We start from the raw sequence: 19,810 nt of genomic DNA, 5'->3' as shown, positions 1-19,810 counted from the left end.
CCCAAGGAGGCAGCGGATGGAGTAACGTCAGGGTGAGTCAGACGGCGTTAGTCATGCCCACGAGATTTTTGGGGTGCCCGGCTGCAATCAGCTTATCGGGGTGACCTCACGCTGAGATTGTGGAAAAACGCCGCGGGGAGATGAGATAATCCTGAATGTCTGAGCCAGTAAAATACAGGTGCTTCTCGCTTTACGACCGCCAGAATTTCCATTGCGAGCGAGGCAGGTGGCTAAGTGAGCGGTGTCCGATTTTGTGGGGGTTTTTTTTCCTGGCTGCCGTTGTTAAGCGAATCACAGGGTCACGAAGCAAAGGTGGTTTCCCGTAATATTGTAGGTAACGGGCATTTGTTGCAAACAGCTCCCTTGCTGCCTTGGAGTGTGTCCTTGACAATTGCTACAAGAAAGGCCGTTAAGTGAGTCACCCTCGACTGTATGACTTTTGAACGACTGGTCCTCCTACGTACAACTGTTTTCCACGGTCAGGTGATCAAAATTCAGGCACTTGGCAGCAGGTTAAATTAAACCGGAGGCCTCCAAAGCACCGACCTCAGTTGACAGACTAATAGAGGCGGTCCTCGACTTACGACCACAACGGAGCCCAAAACTTCTGTTGCTAAGTGAAACATTTTTTAAGCAGATCTGCCCCGTTTTGTGACCTTCCTGGCCACCATTATTAAGTGAATCCTGCAGCTGTTAAGTTAGTCACACCGTTGTTAAGTGAAACTGGCTTCCCCTTTGACTTTGCTTGTCGGAAGTTCACAAAAGGGAATCCCGTGATCCCCTGGGACGCTGTGACCGTCATAAATATGAGTCAGTCGCCAAGCGTCCGGATTTTGATCCCGTAACCACAATGGCCATAAGCGTGAAAAACGGCCCTAAGTCCCTTTTTACAGTGACATTGAAACTTTGAACGGTCACTAAACGAACTGCTGTAACTTGAGGACCATCCGTATTCTTATCGTTCTGCCTTTTAGAAACTTCCTGCCTCTACGTTGCTTTCCTGCCCCTTTTCCTTTTTTTTTAAAAAAATAAAAAATAAAAAATAAATAAAATAATAATAAAATAAAATAAAATAAAATAAAAAATAAATAAAATAAAAAATAAATAAAATAAAATAAAATTAAAAATAAATAAAATAAAAATTGAAATGAAATGAAATAAAATAAAAAATAAATAAAATAATAATATAATAAAATAAAATAAATAAAATAAATAATAAAATGAAATAAAATAAAATAAAATGAAATAAAATAAAATAAAAAATAAATAACATAAAAAATAAAATAAATAATAAAATGAAATGAAATGAAATGAAATAAAATAAAAAATAAATAAAATTAAAAAATAAAATAAATGAAATGAAATGAAATAAAATAAAATGAAATAAATAAATAAATAAAAAATAAAAATGAAATAATAAAATGAAATCAAATAATAGAATAGAATAAAATAAAATCCACCTTTCGCCCCCCCCCCCAGCCAGGCTGACATCACTTTGGCGGCGCATTCCCGCCTGAGGACAAGGAAATGCTTTTCAAATTAGACGCGGCAATTAACCTGGGGAACTCCTCGCTACAGGATGTTAGCGCCAAGGTGAAGAATGAACGCAGATTTGGGAAGTGTGCCAAGCCGGGGACAGCCGTTCCTTCTCCAAGAACGATAACAACTTATTTCGGAGGCTGGAATGCCAGGGAACTGGCTTCCCAGATTGCAATCGATAGCTGCTTAGCATTCCTCGGCGTCATCTGCTCCGCAACCGGTTTTGCAGACTGCAATCGGCCTTAACTCATCGCAAACCTTTGTGATGGGTCACAGCTCCCTAGAGGATCTGGGCGCAGGCCGATCGCCCCCAAACCTCAGGCTTCCGATTGACGGTCAGATTTTTCTGAATCCAATGGGATGACATCCTTGCCCCAAAAAATCTTACGACAGGCAGCCTCTCCGGACGTTATCCAAGAAGGGATTTGAGACAGGTGGGGGCGGGGACTTATTTCTTGAGGGGGTGGTGGTCCAGTACAGGTAGGGCTCAAGTTACGACCACAATGGACCCCAAAGTTCATGTTGGTAAGTGAGACATTTGTTAACTGAGCTTTGCCCCATTTTACAGCCTTTCTGACCACCGTCGCTAAGTGGATCGCTGCAGTTGTTAAGTTAGCAACACGGTGGTTAAGCGAATCTGGCTTGTCAAGAGGGGATCACGTGACCCAAGGACTCTGCAACCGTCATAAATATGAGTCAGTTGGCTAGAAAACGGGCCAAAAAGAAAAGCCAACCGGTTTGAGGAAAGCGAGGTCTGCTTAGAAAGAGATTAGAAGTCAACCAGGGGTGACAAAAACACACCTCGGGTGCACAGGTGGGTCCGAGCCGCGCCTCGCTCTGCTCGTAAAATGCAGCGCCCGCATAAAGGACCACAAATCCCTCCGATTAAAACACCAAATACTTCCCTGCCAGCCACCCAGAAAGAATGAGACACCTCATTGTCATTGTGTATTGTCTACTAAGGCGGGTGGATAGGCAAAATAAATTAATAAAAGCCTCATTTTCGATTACAGCTTCTCCCCTCTCCCCATGCTGAGAAACGGACCGATGGAGCCCTAAATCAAGTTATTTTTTTCCCCAAAAATGGTGGGTTTTTTTTGAAAAAAAGGCCATTGATTTTAAATTCATCGCTCATATTTTTACAGTCAGGTGCGTTCGGGATATTTATGGGGTATCAAACTCTAGCTGAGCTCCAGAGGGCAGCAAAGGGGTGATGGGTTTAGCCTCTTTGCTACCCCCTGGTGGATGTTTCCAATAATTGCAGCCGAGAGAGGACTGCTCTCTTTTTGGTTAAAACAGGCTGCAAATTTAGCCTGTTGTTGGCTTGGCTGCTTTGAATCTCAAGAGCCCCCTTTTTAAAAGGGGAAATGGTTGTAAAAAGAGACTGAAAGGGAATTAATTAGCCTAGCACCAGTAAATCGAGGACTATTTGCATATAAATAAATGGGCTTGGTATCTTTAATATCTCTGGAAATTGTTTTAGTGCACTTCTGCATTTTGGGGGTTTGTGCTTTGGAGCAATCTGACTTTTGATAGATAGATAGATAGATAGATAGATAGATAGATAGATAGATAGATAGATAGATAGATAGATAGATAGATAGATAGATAGATAGATACATACATACATACATACATACATACATACATAGATGAGAGAGAGAGAGAGAGAGACCCAGAGATGATAAATAAATGATAGGTGATAGTTTGGTAGAGAAATGGAGGGATAGAAAGACAGACAGATAATTGATGATAAATAAGGGACAGAGAGAGAGAGAGAGGGAGGGAGGGAGAGAGGGAGAGAGAGAGAGAGATAATGGAAGTTTTTAAGAAGAGACTGGACAGCCATTTGCCTGAAATGGTATAGGGTTTCCTGCCTGAGCAAGGGGTTGGACTAGATGACCTCCAAGATCCCTTCCAACTACTACTAATTATTGTTGTTGTTGTTGTTGTTGTTGTTATTATTATTATATTAGATAGATAACAGATGATAAATAAGGGAGAGATAGATATGAGAGAGAGAGAGAGATATGATAGACAGGCAGACATGTGCATTGTATCCCAATTAAAAACGGAACGAAGGAAGCAAAACGTAAGTTTTAAATTAAGAGGCCTCTCCTTCTTGAACCGATTAGGCAACAGCTGTTAAGGTGCAGCCGCTTGCTAATTCTGGATTAACGAGAACAATGTCATGCTTGGGATGTCTCAGAGCAGCTGTCAAGGGCGCGTCTTGGAGAAGGATAGCGACATGCCAACCCTCCAGAGCCTGACCGAAATACGCCACCCCATCCCTCCCTCGGAGTCCCCCCCCCAAAAGTGCAAAGACCCTTTTCTCTTCTCCAGCCTGGGCCTTGACAATCCCAGCCTGGAGACCAGGGTGATGCCCTCTCTGCCCTGCCTGGTGCCATCGGAGGGCCTGGCACGGCGGTGCCGAGCCCGGGCCAAGCCTGGGGGCGATTTGGCAATCGTGCCTCATGGGATCCGGGGGGGGGGATTAGTCAGAGGAACACCCCAAAGACGGCAGGAGGGGGGTGGGAAAAAGAGGGAGAGAGGAGGGAATTTTCCCTTTGAAAGGAAGCCTGTCCTGGCCCCGTGATCCAGGGGCCGGGCGTGTCTTTGGATGGGAGTTACTGTCTCCCTCTCAAATAGACCAGCTTGATAAACAGGCGAGTCGGACGGGCAGGCAGGCAGGCAGGCAGGCCAGGACAGGAAAGCCGCCGGAGCCCAGCCAAACAAGCCATCATGCACGGTAAGGAATGCAAGGGGGCTGGCACACACAATGGTGGCCTTGTGGGTGGGTGGGTGGGTGGGCAGGGGGTCCGTTAAGAGGCCCTCCCGAACAACAACAGAGGTTTCAAGTTTGCAAAAAGCGGTCTGGCATTTGGGGATGGCCCTCTTTCTGTTTGAAGGGATCTGGTCTGCCTGTGCATCGATCGATTGACTTACTGATCCATTCACACAACCGGACACGTTTAGAAGAACAAAGTGGAAAGGGAGACTTGGGGAAAGGAGGAAGGGGGGGCTGCAGGGGGGGGCTGTGGCCTAAAGCAACTCTGAAGAAGGGAGGCTGCGTGTGGTCAAAGCTCTGGACAGATTCCCACAACACCCAAGACCCAGGTTAGGCAGTTGGGCACCGGGATGCCAGGTTTTTCTCGACGGGCAGAGAATTAGATGTTCCTCTTTGGAACTGGAGATGGTTTGGGAGGGGAAGCATGCTTCGCCTCGGTTTGACCTAGGTTTGGGGGTGGGGTGGGTGGGGGTCTTGAGAACCTGCCCTGTTCTTCACAAGGTAGGGGGAAATTGTGGCACCCCTTCCCCCTTCCCCAGCCCGCCCAGAGCCCTCGATCTGATTCCTCCCAACTTCGGAGGCTGTTGAAATATGACAGGTCAAGTCGAAACTTGTCAGAAGAGAAAGTGGGGGAGGGGAGGAAAAAAACCCAGAGTTTTTTTACTTCTTCGGGCAAACTTTCTGCAACCTGGCGCCCTCCAGATACAGCAACCACCTCTAGAGACTCCCTGGATTTGGGGCTTCTGGGATTTGTAGTCCTGAATAGGGAGGCTCCACCGTGTTACTCAGCATCGGCCTCCCGATAAACTCTCTCTCCCGCGTAAACCTGCTCTTCCTCACCTTCCCGCGGCACTGTCAGTTTCAGAGTTGTGGTGGGGCTACTCCCAAGGCAAGGATGATGGTCACTGTAGTCTTTAAGAGCACAAAACTCCCCGTGGGGACCTCGCAGCAAAGCCAAAGAGAGCTGGGCCCTTCCCCACCTTGTGGCCATGAGTTCCACAGGCGAGATTAAGCTCTACCAAAAGTTGACAGGTTTCCTGTTGACAGGATCCAGGGCAAATGTGAGGAATTCCTGTTGCTAATTCGAATTATTACATGGGGCAAATCTCTCTCTCCATCATCTATCTCTATCTCTCTATCAATCATCTATCTATCATCTATCTATCTATCTATCTATCTATCATCTATCTATCTATCTATCTATAATCTATCTATCTATCATCTATCTATCTATCTATCTATCTATCTATCTATCTATCTATCATCTATCTATCTATCTATCTATCTATCTATCTATCTATCATCTATCTATCTATCTATCTATCTATCTATCTAGTTGCCTGCCTTTCTATCTCTCTATCTCTCTATCTCAATCTCCATCCATCTATCCATCCTGTCTATCATCCCTCTCTGTCTCTCTATCCATCCATCCATCCATCACTGGCATCCATAGAGGCTTAGGACTATTTATTTATTTAGCGTATGGCTGGTCACACACAGAATTAAAAGCACTTCATAGTTACAAGTTAGAACAGTTAAAACAATTTTTTTTTAAAAAAAAGAAGAAGCAATTATAAAACCTAAGAGGAAAACAGAAATAACATTTCAGAGTTTAATGTCGAGTTTGGAGATCCAGTCAGTAGGCTTAAGACTAATTTGAACTCGGACCCGCCGTTCAGCCAAGGGGCGTGTCTTTTCACCCCACGCCCCCCCTGATTTACGAGTGGGTTTGCTCTCTTGCTATTTTTCCCCCTTTATAATTCGTCCATCGCATTCCGCTTGCTTTGAAAACGGAGAGCAAAAATCCCCATTCGGCTTAAAACGGGCCGAAAATCAAATTTGGAAAGAAAAAAAAAAGAAAAAAGAGTTGGCGAAAAAAATAAAATAAAAGTAACGACAAACCCTAGCCCTAACCCTCCCCACGGGGATATTAAAAACAAACAAAGCAGCAGTAACACAATCACACCCTGAAAATTTTTTTAAAAGGGGGGGGGAAGGAATTAAAAATGGGGAGACGCCCCAGTTGCAAAAGCCGCCCGTCTCGAATTGGGAAATGCTAAAATTGGAACTGGGAGGAACCCAAAGCTGTTTATTTTACAGAAAGGGCTGGAATTTATGCAGGTGGTCCTCGAATTACGACCGCAACTGACCCCAAATTTATGTCGCTAAGCGAGGCAGTGGTTAGGAAAGTTTTGCCCCATTTTACGATCTTTCTTTCCACCGTTGTTATGTGAACCACTGCAGTCATTAAATTAGTAACACGGTTGTTACAGGCTTCCCCCATTCACTTTGCTTGTCTGTGATCCGTCACAAATGCGAGTCAATTGCCAAACTTCTGGATTTTGACCACGGGGATGACAAAACGGTCGTAAGTGTGGGAAACGGTGGTACGTCACCTTTTTCAGTGCCGTTGTAACTTTGAACGGTCACTCAATGAATTGCTATAAGTCGGGGGACTTACCTGCATTTTACTGCCTGGGCTTCCCCTCCTGGAAAAGATCCAAAAGTGGGATATATATATATATATTTTTCTTGAAAGAGTTCTCAGATCTTCATAGAGAACCGTTCTGATTTAAATCTCTCCCTTTTTTCTTTCGTTTTGAGCTCCTTACTGTGAGGTTTGAGCCACAGGAAAGTAATTGGGGATGTTTTGAAACCAAGGCTAGTTGGAAAGGAGTCAAAATAAATAGGCCACATTCGAAAAGAAACACTAAACTTTCTAAAAAGTTTGTGCAGGAAACAATGTTTTTTTTCTCTCTCTCTGTCGGAAACAAAAATATTTATTTCTGAAGAGTTGCTTTAATGGCTCACTTACCCAGAAATGTCCATGGCAACGGAAGGAAAGCACGACCATCTGTGCGGAAGGAAAAAAGGAGAAAAAAACACAGGTTTTTTTTCGTACAACTAAATGGCAAAGGATCGATTTCATTATTTAAAAGGATAATTTTAAATATCTTGATATAAATAGCAGGGACGATTCCACTAATCTCAAGTCTCTGTACAGCTAGTCCTCCATTTACGACGTTTAGTGGCCATTCAAAATTAAATCCCTGAAAAGAAGTCACTAAGGGCTAGTCCTCGCACTTATGACCGCCGTAGTCATGTGATCGCCATTTGCAATCGTCCCAGCCAGCTCCCGACAAGCTAATGGGGGAAGTTGGATTTTGCTCAATGATTCGCTTAACGACTGTGGCAGAAATGGGGGGGGGGAACCATGCACCGCTCACTGAACACCTGCCTTGCTTAGCGATTGAAATTCTGGTTCCAACTGGGATCATAAGTTGATTGTAAATGATAACGAAATAATGATTGGCTGGGGCTAAATCAGTTCTTTTCAAACTTGACCACTTTAAGAGAATTCTGGGAGTTGACGTCTACCCATCTTAAAGCAGGCTGGCTGGGGGATTCTGGGAGTTGAAGTTGAAGCAAACTGCTGTACCCATTTCACAGACAGGGGAAACCGAGGCAGCTCCACTGTGGGAAATCCCTAGGGATCCAAACGCCCATTTTTTTTTATTATTGCAGGCCATAACTCGAAATAGGCCGTCTGGGAGGAAGCTAGAGAAACTAGCTTGACTGGAGTTACGCAAAGCAGGTGGCAACTCCCTTATCGCAAGGGGTGTGTTTGTTGTGTGTGTCCGCCTCCCACGTTATCCGGTTCCTCCTCCTTCGGGGATGAATTCTTGGGAGGCACCCAACCCAAACCCCCCCACTTTCTCAGGCTCTGAATTTGCACCCCCAAATCCCCATCGGACAATTGCAAAAGGGTAGCCTGGCTTTGCACAACGGAGGTGCTGCGTTGTTGCATTTCACACCATCACAACGAGCACAATTGCCCAGCCCGGGTCCTTGGGAAGGACTCAATAAGTGGACAAAAAGGCTAAATCCAATCTAAACATATGGCTGACTGTGCAAAGAATGATAATAATAATAATAATAACAACAACAACAAAATAGTCCTCAATTTATGTCCATTCATTTAGTGACAACGGCACTTTAAAAAGTCACTTAGGACCGTTTTTCACACAGCCACTGCAGCATCCCTCACGTGATCAAAATCCGGACACTTGGCAACTGACTCACATTTATGACAGTTGCAGCATCCCGGGGTCACATGATCCCCTTTTGCGACCCTCTGACAATGGGGAAGCCAGATCCACTTAACAACCGTGTCGCTAATTTAACAACTGCAGCGGTTCACTTAACAACGGTGGCGAGGAAGGCTGTAAAATGGGGCAAATCTCGCTTAGCCAGCGTCTCACTTAGCCACGGAAATTTTTTTGGGGGGGGCCTATTGTAGTCGTAAGTAGAGGACTTGCCTGTAATAGACCACACGGTCGTATTGAGCCAGCACAATGTTGGCTGAATAAGCAAACATCCCAAGCCACGTTTCTTTTTCTGCTGTGTTCAAGTTTAAAAAGATTTGCTTGCAAAACACGCAACCCTGCGGAAAGCCACAACATGCCGAATGATGAATAACACAAAAACTCCGGGCAGACCAGAATTGCAAGCCCGGTCAGAAGCGTGACTCGAACCCACATCAAATAGGCAAGAAACTGGTTTGTTTGTTTTTTTGTTTTTTTTTACAGGGAGAGATTTAATTTTCGATTTAAATTTGGCAACAGTTTTTTTTTCTTCAGATGCTCCCCGTGGCATCTTTCCGTGTCGCGCCACGGGGAGCCCCAGAGACGGAGTCAGCAAGCAGCCATCCGGCATTTTTTTATTGTTATTATTTTTTGCAAAATTTGCAAAAAGCCGCTTGGTTGGCGTCAAAAAATAGCTGCTGCCCCACAGGGAGAAACTGCCACATGAGCGCAGCCTTTGTGATTTGCACCCTGCAGCCAGTCCTCGCGTTACGACCGCAATTCAGCCCACATTTTCTGTTGTTAAGTGAGACATTTGTTCAGTGGGTTTTGCCCCATTTTGCAATCTTCCTTGCCACAGTTGTTAAGTGAATCACTGCAGATATATATATATATATATATATATATATATATATATATATATAGAGAGAGAGAGAGAGAGAGAGAGAGAGAGAGAGGGGGGAGAGAGAGAGTGTGTTGTAATAGATGATAGATAGATAGATAGATAGATAGATAGATAGATAGATAGATAGATAGATAGATAGATAGGATGGATGATAGATAGATAGATAGATAGATAGATAGATAGATAAATAGATAGATAGATAGATGATAGGATGGATGATAGATAGATAGATAGATAGATAGATAGATAGATAGATAGATAGATGATAGGATGGATGATAGATAGATAGATAGATAGATAGATAGATAGATAGATAGATAGATGATAGGATGGATGATAGATAGATAGATAGATAGATAGATAGATAGATAGATAGATAGATGATAGGATGGATGATAGATAGATAGATAGATAGATAGATAGATAGATAGATAGATGATAGGATGGATGATAGATAGATAGATAGATAGATAGATAGATAGATAGATAGATAGATAGATAGATAGAATGGATAGATAGATGATAGATAGATAGATAGATAGATAGATAGATAGATAGATAGATAGATAGATAGATAGATAGATAGATAGATTTATCAAAAGTCTAAACTTCCCATCATATATTCTCACAAGGGATTTTCATCCTGTCTCTCCGTTCTTTCTTATGTCTATTTTCAATCTTCCTGCTTTTATTTTTTTTAATTTTCCCTCTTTTTTCCCCGTGCATTTCCTTTCCTCGTTTAATTTTTTTTCCTTCCAGCATCTATGCTTTTCTTTTAATTTCCTCTTTACTGAAGACGGTAACCGGAATTTCACAGCCTTTCCCTGCATAATTAGGGACAAAAGCGCCTCCCCTCTCCCTCCTGTGCATTGAGGAAAGTCTTGACTGATTCATTTCACGAAGTGGAAAGGGTACCAAAAGGTGATCAAACCTATTTTGATTTTTGATTTTTTTCTTCAGGAGCCAAGGGGAGCATGACGGTGACAGGAGACTCTTCGGAGCTGGAGTGGGCTATCCAGACCCTGGTGAAAAATTACGAGAAATATTCCGGCAAAGGATGTTGTTGCCGCAGACGGCGAGGGATCAGCAAGTCCGATTTCAGGAAGATGCTTAGCCACGAACTGAACCACATGCTGACGGTGAGCAGGGCGGCTCCTGAACTCGGGTCCTGTCCGAATTTGGGCTCAAATGGAGGGGGATTTCAGATGGGATTTCAGGATTTTGTGATCACAACCCGCAACATTAAAGTCATCATATCTCTGACAGTGTTTCTGAACTTTTAAGATGGGTGGACTTCAACTCCCAGAATTCCCTAGCCAGCAAAGCTATAAGCAAAGCAGGCTGGGGCGTTCTGGGAATTGAAGTCCATCCATCTTAAAAGTTGCCGAGGTTGAGAAAACACTGCCCTACATCCTCAAATTAGCATGCTTGGGATCCCTCCTGGTTCGGACCTGGTCCACCTCGAAGGGCTGGTGGACTGAGCGCCGAGGAAAAAGAAATGCGAAAGCACGACGCTCTCCCCGTTTCCAGGGACTCCGACTCCCATCAGGGAGACGGTTATCCATTCAGGATGATGGGGACCCCAAGCCAGACAGAGAGAAGGCTAAGGAGAAACTTCCTAAGCACGAGCAAGGGGTTGGACTAGATGACCTCTGAGGTTCCTTCCGACTCATTCTATTCTATTCTATTATTATTTCTCACTCCAAATTAAAGGCAGAGTTGTACCCACTCCGCACCGTATCTCTGAACTGGATGGAAATCAGTTTTCCTCATCCGCCTGACCCGCTTTCCTCCACTTCCTCCCCTCTAGGACACCAAGAACAGGCAGGCGGCCGACAAGCTGATCTGCGACCTGGATGAGAATCAGGACGGGGAGATCAACTTTGACGAATATTGGAACTTGATCGGGGGCATCGCCAGCCCCATCTCCTGCCTGATCCGACAGCAGGAAGAGAGTGAGAAATTCAAAAAATAAAGACGCCCCGCGGAATCAAAGGGAAATAATCCACCGTGAATGACCCCCAAAAGCCCTTTGACCCCATTGCTGACCCCCAGTTTCCTGCATTTTGGACCGGCTAACCTTAAGAATACTCCGTGCGGGGGAGGGGAAATTTGGGGCAGGGGAACGGGGGTTCCTCAGAAATTAAGGGAGTTGTCAAACTGTGAATAACATTGGAATAAAAGGTTGGCGCCTCAAAACCCAGGACCGTCTCTCGTTTCTTTGTAAAATCTTTCGGCTCAAACAAGCTTCCGGTCCTCCTTGAGGCCAGATGAAGCCAACGGCCTCTCTGCAACAAAATATAGGTCGTCCTCGGCTTACGACATCCCCCGCTTCTAGGTTAAGCAGAGGATTTATTTTTTTTAGTAAAATAGATTTTTTAAAAAAAAAAAATTACCTTGCGGCCTCCACCCACATCTTGTGGCAGGGAATTCCGGAAGCTAACTAAGGCATCCTCCTCCTCCTGTTCTGCTTCGAATCCCACAGTCTGTGTTTCATCCTGAGGAAAAATAGGGGCAGAATTTACAAAAGTCGTGTTCTTTATAGGGTGCACCGGAAGTCAGGAAATCTAATTTAAGTCCGTCAGGTCCCTAACTAACCTGAAAAAGAAAAAGAAAAAAAAAATCTGCCTCTAACGATATCAGAGTTTTTCAACCTCGGGAGCTTTAAAAACTCTGACAAACCGTACTCAACGAGTTGTCCTTAATGGTGCTGCTATAATAATAATAATAATAATAATAATAATAATAATAATAATAATAATAATAATAATAATAATAATAATAATAATAATAATAATAATAATAATAATAATAATGTTAAAACATATGAAGAACGGTTGCATGATTTGGGTATGTCTGTTTTAATGAAAAGAAGGACTAGGGGGGACATGATAGCAGTCTTCCAATATTTGAGGGGCTGCCCCCCAAAAGGGGGGGTGTTCACCTATTCCCCAAAGCCCCCTAAGGCAGGACCAGAAGCAACGGATGGAAGTTAATCAAGGAGAGAAGCAACCTGGAATTAAAGTGGATGATATTTGGCTTTGCAACCGGCCTGAATTCATGACCATTTTTATGACCATAATTTAATGATGCTTCTGATACCGGCATTTACAACGGGTTTCCAGCGAAAACCCTAACCTTTAGCAAACTTAACTAGATGATATTTGGCTTTGCAACCGGCCTGAATTTGTGACCATTTTTATGACCACGATTTAATGATGCTTTTGATACCGGCATTTACAACGGGTTTCCAGCGAAAACCCTAACCTTTAGCAAACTTAACTAGAATTAAGGAGAGATTTCCTGCTCGTGAAACCAATTAACCCGTGGAACCGCTTGCCTCCAGAAGTTGTGGGTGCTCCATCACTGAAGGTTTTTAAGAAGAGACTGGACAGAAATAGGATAGGGTGTCCTGCTTGAGCAGGGGGCTGGACTAGAAGACCTCCACGGTCCCTCTCCAGCTCTGTTCTGATTGATTCCGACTGATGATTAACCAGCTTTAATTCTGGAGCAGCTGCTGAGGGCGCGGTTTGCAGAACGATAGCGCCGTGCCCACCCTCCAGATCCTGACTGAAATAGGTCACCCTTTCCCTCCCTTGGAGATCCCCCCCATGTGGGCAAGGACACCCCCCCCTTTGTTTTTGTTTTTTTGCTTCTCCAGCCTGGGCTTTGACTGTCCCCACTGGAGACGGGGGGGGGGGGGAAGGGGGTGCTCTCTGCCTTGCCTTCTGCCATCGTAGTGCCTGGCACAGCGGTGCCCAGCCTGGGCCAAGCCGGAGGGGGGGCAATTTGGCAATCGTGGGGAGGGGGGTTAGTCAGAAGAAGACCCCAAAGAAGGCGGGGGTGGGGGTGGTGGAAGAAAGAGGGAGGAGGGAATTTTCTCTTTAAAAGGAAGGCCCTCCTGCTCTCGTCATCTGGAGGCCGGGCATAACTTTGGATAAGAGTTATTGAACCTCGAACAGACCAGCTTGGTAAACAGAGGAGAGTCGGACGGGCAGGCAGGCAGACAGGCCAGGACAGGAAAGCCGCCTTGGAGAGCCCAGCCAAACCAGCATGGAAGGTAAGGAATGCCAGGCACAAAGGGGTGGGCAGAGGGGGTCCGGCTTAAGATGCCACCTTAAAAGCAAAAAAAGAGATTATTGGACAAAGGAAGGTGGCTTGTCCCAGCTGTCGTGCATCAAGGCCTTTAACACAACCACATCTGCCTAACAAGGGGCCTTGGGAAGGAGGTGATGGCCAAATCCTTCTCGAACATCTGGCTGGCGGCGCAATCAAGCAGAATACAGCCAGCTCCCCCCCCCCCCCCGCCACTTACAAGCCTTCGAAGTTACAATGGGCGCTGAAAAAGGTTTTCTGGAGAGAGGGCAGAACTGGGGTTCTTTACGCTTTTTGCAAAACATCCAAGGGGCTGCAAGCCTAGCTGGATTGTAATGACAAAATGAAATAAAAATCTTCGCCGCCCTGGTTGGGTTTAATCCAAGCTGCTAGTCCTCAGGAAGGAAACTAGAGAGGGCCGTGAGCTGTAGTTAAAGCACATGAAACTGCGGTGAGCTGCTTCGGAAGGGTTACGTTTCTGAATTTGAAAATGGCGCTGTCTGGGGAGGCGTGTAAATTTAATTTAACTTAATTATATGTTTGTATTATGTGTGTGTGTGTGTGTGTGTGTATTGATTTATCATACATTTAGACTGCCCATCACATATTCTCACAAAGCACTTTGTCTCTTTCTGTTTCTGTTTTCTGAGGACTATCTGTGTTCCAAAGCCTAATTTGAAGGCGTCATAAGCGACAGAAGCCCCTCCCGTGCATTGAGAAAGCTCTTGACTTATTCACGCCACGCAGGACACAGGAGTGGAAAAGGGACCAACAGGTGATCAAACCTTTCCCCACCCCCTCTCCCCCAGGAGCCAAGCAGAGGCCAACGGTGAGGGAAGAACCTGAACTCGAGCAGGCTATCCGATTTGTGGCAGAAAATTACAACAAATACTGGGAGGAAGGTTCGAAGAAAGCGTGTGGGATCGACTACTCCAATTTCCAAAAGATGCTCAAATTTGGACTGAACCACATGCTGACGGTGAGCAGGGCGGCTCCTGAACTCGGCTCCTGTTTGAAATCGGGCTCAAACAGAAGAGTGTTTTAGACAGGATTTCAGGATTCTGTGATCATAGCCCACAACATTAACCTATGTCAATATTTCTCAAGCTTAGCCACTTTAAGATGCGGTGTGTGTGTGTGTGTGTATGTGTGTGCGTGGACTTCAACTCCCAGAATTCCCCAGCCAACAAAGCTACAAGGAATTCTGGGAGCTGAAGTCCCGCCCCATCTTAAAATGGCCAAGGTCGAGAAACACTGCCCTATCTATAAGTGGCGTTCTTAGACTCTCTTCCTGTTTTTTACCTGGTCTACCTCGAAGGGCTGGTGGGCTGAGCGTCAAGGGGAAAAAATAAATGCGAAAGCGTGACGCTCTTCCCGTTTCTAGGGACTCCGATTCCCATCAGGGAAACGGTTATCCATTCAGGGTGATGGGGGCCGCCAGCCAGAGAGAGAGGAGGGGGGGCTAAGGACCCCACTCCAAATTAAGGACAGAGTTATACCCCTCCCCACCGTGCCTCTGAAGCGGATGGCAATCGGTTTTCCTCACCCGCCTGATCGGCTTACCTCTGCTTTCTACCTTCAAGGACACCCAGGAGGAGGAGCTGGCCAACAAACTGATCAAAGAGCTGGATGAGAATGGCGACGGGGGGATCAATTTCGACGAATATTGGAACTTGATCGGGGAAGTGGCTTGGCACTTGTCCAACCAGAGGAAATATGAGGTGGAAAAGAAAGCTGGCCCCTGAATCAATATAATCAATCTAACACCCCCGGTGGGGAAGGAGAAATTCAGGGGAGGCTGGGGGGCGGGGGGGGGGTGTCTCAGAAATTAAGGAAGTTGTCAAAGTGTGAATAACACTGGAATAAAAGTCGAAGCCTCAAAACTCAGGGTCATCTTTGCAAAGTCTTTCTCCTCAACAAGTTTCCAGTCCTCCTTGAGGACGGACGAAGCCAACTGCCTCTCTGCAACAGAATATTGGTCGTCCTGGACTTGCAACACCCACCCCCCACACACTTCTATGTGAAATAGAGTAAAATAGATGAAAACTGTCTGGCTTACATCCCCCACCCCATCGCCACATCTTGTGGCAGGGAGCTCCACAGGTTAACGAATGCATTTTCGCTCCGCTTCGAATCCCACAGTCTGAGATTCGCCTTAAGGAAAAAGAGGGGCAGAATGTACAAAATCCCGTTTTTCTTTACACGGTGCACAAAAATCAGGGAATCTAAATTTCGAGTCCAGCTAAAACTATCCGCCAGGTCTCTAAATCACGTAAAAAAAATTAAAAAATAAAAATAACATGGCTCTGTGCACATCAGTTTAAGACGGGTGGACTTCAACTCCCAGAATTCCCCAGCCAGCTTTTTTTTTAATGCTAAAAAGTTTTGGCAAAAAAAAAATGAGTGGGAGGAAGCAGAGGCCAAGTTCTGCATTCTGACCTGCAGAGGGCGACAAAGGGCTTTGGAGACACCAGCAGACCCGCCCTTGCCCTGCACTGACCCATGCCGGCCACCAGAGGGCAGCAAACAGCAGCCGGCAATATTACGGGAAAGATACAGTGATTTCACACACACACACACAGACACACACACAAAAACACAGTTATTCAACAGGGAGAGAGGGAGGGGACGTTATGCCCACTGGGTATGCGCAGGAGCTGGGCATGTAGGGAAAATATCTCCTTTTTTCAGTGGAATCGTAGTTTCAAATGGCCATTAAATGAATAGTCGTAAATCGAGGACTACCAGGACTGAGATTTAAAGCCAGCCCGGTCCAATTCCCCGATGGGAATTTGATCCCGTTGCCGGACACGGAACAAACTGCATCATTTTTCCTGGCTCAAAGCTGAACTTTTAACAACTCCGCCAAAGCTTCTAGGCCTCTTGGATGACTCATCTTGTTAACATCCAGCACAGTCATCTCCACTCCAGATTTTTTCTGGGTGAAACGTGTGTGTGTGTGTGTGTGTGTGTGTGTGTGTGTGTGTGTGTGCGCGCCGCTGGCCGAGTGGTGCAACTGAAGAGCCCAGCTGAAAAAAAGGACCAATTTAGGCACTGGTGGAAATATCCATTCCCCTCCTTCCCCCCCCCCCTTTCTCTTTCTGCAGCTCTGGGTTTAAAAGGCAGTTTGTCTTTTAAAGTGCTGGCTTGAGCTAATGGTGAAGCCACCCGGTTAGTAAGCGGGAGACATGGAGTTCTAGTCCCGCCTTAGCCATGAAAGCCTGCTTGGTGCCTCTCTGCCAATCAATCACCAGGAGATGGAGAGTTCTAGTCCCGCCTTAGGCAGGAAAGTTGGCTGATTGACTTTCTGCCAATCACCAGGAGATGGAGAGTTCTAGTCGTGTCTTAGAGATTAAGGCCTGCTTGGTGCCTCTCTGCCAATCAATCACCAGGAGACGGTGAATTCTAGTCCCGCCTTAGCCATGAAAGCCTGCTTGGTGCCTCTCTGCCAATCAATCACCAGGAGATGGTGAATTCTAGTCCCGCCTTAGCCAGGAAAGTTGACTGGGTGAATTTGGCCCGATCACCAGGAGATGGAGAGTTCTAGTCCCGCCTTAGGCAGGAAACTTGGCTGATTGACTTTCTGCCAATCACCAGGAGATGGAGAGTTCTAGTCGTGTCTTAGAGATTAAGGCCTGCTTGGTGCCTCTCTGCCAATCAATCACCAGGAGACGGTGAATTCTAGTCCCGCCTTAGCCATGAAAGCCTGCTTGGTGCCTCTCTGCCAATCAATCACCAGGAGATGGTGAATTCTAGTCCCGCCTTAGCCATGAAAGTTGACTGGGTGAATTTGGCCCGATCACCAGGAGATGGAGAGTTCTAGTCCCGCCTTAGGCAGGAAAGTTGGCTGATTGACTTTCTGCCAATCACCAGGAGATGGAGAGTTCTAGTCGTGTCTTAGAGATTAAGGCCTGCTTGGTGCCTCTCTGCCAATCAATCACCAGGAGACAGTGAATTCTAGTCCCGCCTTAGCCATGAAAGCCTGCTTGGTGCCTCTCTGCCAATCAATCACCAGGAGACGTTGAATTCTAGTCCCGCCTTAGGCAGGAAAGTTGGCTGATTGACTTTCTGCCAATCACCAGGAGATGGAGAGTTCTAGTCGTGTCTTAGAGATTAAGGCCTGCTTGGTGCCTCTCTGCCAATCAATCACCAGGAGACGGTGAATTCTAGTCCCGCCTTAGCCATGAAAGCCTGCTTGGTGCCTCTCTGCCAATCAATCACCAGGAGACGTTGAATTCTAGTCCCGCCTTAGGCAGGAAAGTTGGCTGATTGACTTTCTGCCAATCACCAGGAGATGGAGAGTTCTAGTCGTGCCTTAGACATTAAGGCCTGCTTGGTGCCTCTCTGCCAATCAATCACCAGGAGACGTTGAATTCTAGTCCCGCCTTAGCCATGAAAGCCTGCTTGGTGCCTCTCTGCCAATCAATCACCAGGAGACGTTGAATTCTAGTCCCGCCTTAGGCAGGAAAGTTGGCTGATTGACTTTCTGCCAATCACCAGGAGATGGAGAGTTCTAGTCGTGTCTTAGAGATTAAGGCCTGCTTGGTGCCTCTCTGCCAATCAATCACCAGGAGACGGTGAATTCTAGTCCCGCCTTAGCCATGAAAGCCTGCTTGGTGCCTCTCTGCCAATCAATCACCAGGAGATGTTGAATTCTAGTCCCGCCTTAGGCAGGAAAGTTGGCTGATTGACTTTCTGCCAATCACCAGGAGATGGAGAGTTCTAGTCGTGCCTTAGACATTAAGGCCTGCTTGGTGCCTCTCTGCCAATCAATCACCAGGAGACGTTGAATTCTAGTCCCGCCTTAGCCATGAAAGCCTGCTTGGTGCCTCTCTGCCAATCAATCACCAGGAGACAGAGAGTTCTAGTCCCGCCTTAGGCAGGAAAGTTGGCTGATTGACTTTCTGCCAATCACCAGGAGATGGAGAGTTCTAGTCGTGCCTTAGACATTAAAGCCTGCTTGGTGTCTTTCTCCCAGTCCCTAGGAGAAAGTGAATTCTAGTGCCACCTTAGTCATAAAAGCTGGCTGGGTGCCTTTGTGCTCAGGCCAGTTCACCTCACAGGGTTGTTGTTACAGGGAAAACTAGGAAGAGGAAGGTGCATTGGGTTATGTCTGAGTGATTTGTAAAAATAATAGCCAAAAGAAATAAAGGAAATATTGGTCGCCAACCCCACCCCTTCCCCGTTCTGCCAGGCACAACATGGCACTGCCAGGAGGGGTTAATCAAAGAGCACCCCAAACGGAAAGGGAGCAGACCCGTGGAGCTTCCACGCTGGGGAGCAGTCTACCTCCCGATCCCAGTAGTTGGGAAAACGATCCTTCTGGGTCAGCTGGGATCCGGGGAGGGGGGGGCACGCAGAACTGGATTTCCGCTCTCTGCCGAGACGGTGCCAGCGAACAATGTGGGCATTAATGTCCACGCAGCCTTCGGGAGCGGCTGAGAGGGTTCAGGACGTGGCACACGGCGAGGGAGGACAAAGCGGGCCACGCCTGGCTACACACACACATACACAACACGCACAATGCAGCACAATCGGAGAAAGCATTCTGCAAGCCACAGACGAACGGACGGGCCCAGCTGCAGGCAGCCATCCAAAAACTTCCATCAGCAGTCTGGCTTCAAAAGAGGATTGTTCGAATCCAGACGGGACTGCAAAATGCTTTCCGCCCCCCCACCCCCCAAAAAAGTAGAATGCTGATCTGCGGAATTGACACTTCAAAAATGGGAGGGGGGGGGAAATGGATGATGAGCACACCATGACAGGCAGGCCGAAGTTCAACCGGTGAAGCCTCCTCTCCTTCTCCGGGGACTCGGGTTTCACCCGAGCCGGCTGAGAGTTTAAGTTTAATTGTGCGGATTAATTTAATTATTGATCCGCTAATTAAATTAATTTTATCTCTGTATCAGAGTGATGGTGTGGGGGGGAGAGAAACTATCAATTTAATAAATGGATGAATAAATAAAATGAGCAAAGTTGATTCCCCCCCACCCCCGTCAAAAGTGATAGCTGGTGGACAGGAATCCCTGCCACGGTGTGGGAAGAGAGGCTTGGATTTATTGATCTATTGGTTTTGGTTTTCAAAATTGATTTATTGAGTTTATATGCTGCTCTGCTCGTTGTTTTGAGGCCGGAAAATAGAGAGATAAAAACATTGTAAATAATCAAACCCAGTTAAAATGACCAAAGATAAAAGACAGAGGGGTTTTTTTTTCCTAAAGTCCCATGGATCCTAATCCTGTCCTGACTGTAAGCAGAACCTCCCTGGACCAGCACACTCTATCTGCAAAACCTAAAAAAAAAAACCAGATCCAAGCATCCCAAACTAAGAAAATGACTCATCTCAAAAGAGTTTTAAGGAAGCATCTACCTTCTTGCCTGGACAGGAAAAATAAATAT

At 46.1% G+C, this 19,810-nt stretch overlaps 3 protein-coding genes across 3 annotated transcripts in view; 2 read left to right on the top strand and 1 right to left on the bottom strand.

Moving 5' to 3' along the window:
* Nucleotides 1-19,810, bottom strand: part of S100A1 (S100 calcium binding protein A1) — a 72,023-nt gene that overhangs the window by 43,532 nt on the left and 8,681 nt on the right. Inside the window, exons 2-3 of the mRNA XM_081340945.1 lie at nucleotides 11,713-11,814; nucleotides 7,143-7,181 (exon numbers count right to left, since the gene is read on the bottom strand). The gene's annotated coding sequence lies outside the window, so the exon portion shown is untranslated. The remainder of the gene's footprint in view (nucleotides 1-7,142; nucleotides 7,182-11,712; nucleotides 11,815-19,810) is intronic.
* Nucleotides 4,177-11,427, top strand: LOC308675529 (protein S100-A16-like). The gene is made up of 3 exons (XM_081340943.1): nucleotides 4,177-4,288; nucleotides 10,277-10,455; nucleotides 11,127-11,427. The coding sequence occupies exons 1-3, from the start codon at nucleotides 4,282-4,284 to the stop codon at nucleotides 11,289-11,291; spliced, it is 351 nt and encodes a 116-aa protein (XP_081197069.1). The 5' UTR covers nucleotides 4,177-4,281; the 3' UTR covers nucleotides 11,292-11,427.
* LOC308675590 (protein S100-A16-like) lies at nucleotides 13,311-15,184 on the top strand. Its single transcript, XM_081341030.1, has 3 exons — nucleotides 13,311-13,376; nucleotides 14,221-14,390; nucleotides 14,995-15,184. Exons 1-3 carry the CDS (start codon nucleotides 13,370-13,372, stop codon nucleotides 15,154-15,156), a joined length of 339 nt encoding a protein of 112 aa, XP_081197156.1. The 5' UTR covers nucleotides 13,311-13,369; the 3' UTR covers nucleotides 15,157-15,184.

The sequence above is a fragment of the Vipera berus genome (assembly GCF_964194415.1).
Source record: "Vipera berus genome assembly, chromosome: 16".
Lineage (NCBI taxonomy): Eukaryota > Metazoa > Chordata > Lepidosauria > Squamata > Viperidae > Vipera > Vipera berus.
This window is presented reverse-complemented; position numbering and strand designations above follow the sequence as displayed.

Bases quoted from the DNA above. Each gene is read 5' to 3' on its own strand.
- LOC308675529 (XM_081340943.1), top strand. The intron at 10,456-11,126 runs GTGAGCAGGGCG...CCTCCCCTCTAG, and splicing joins AACTGAACCACATGCTGACG to GACACCAAGAACAGGCAGGC.
- LOC308675590 (XM_081341030.1), top strand. The intron at 14,391-14,994 runs GTGAGCAGGGCG...TCTACCTTCAAG, and splicing joins GACTGAACCACATGCTGACG to GACACCCAGGAGGAGGAGCT.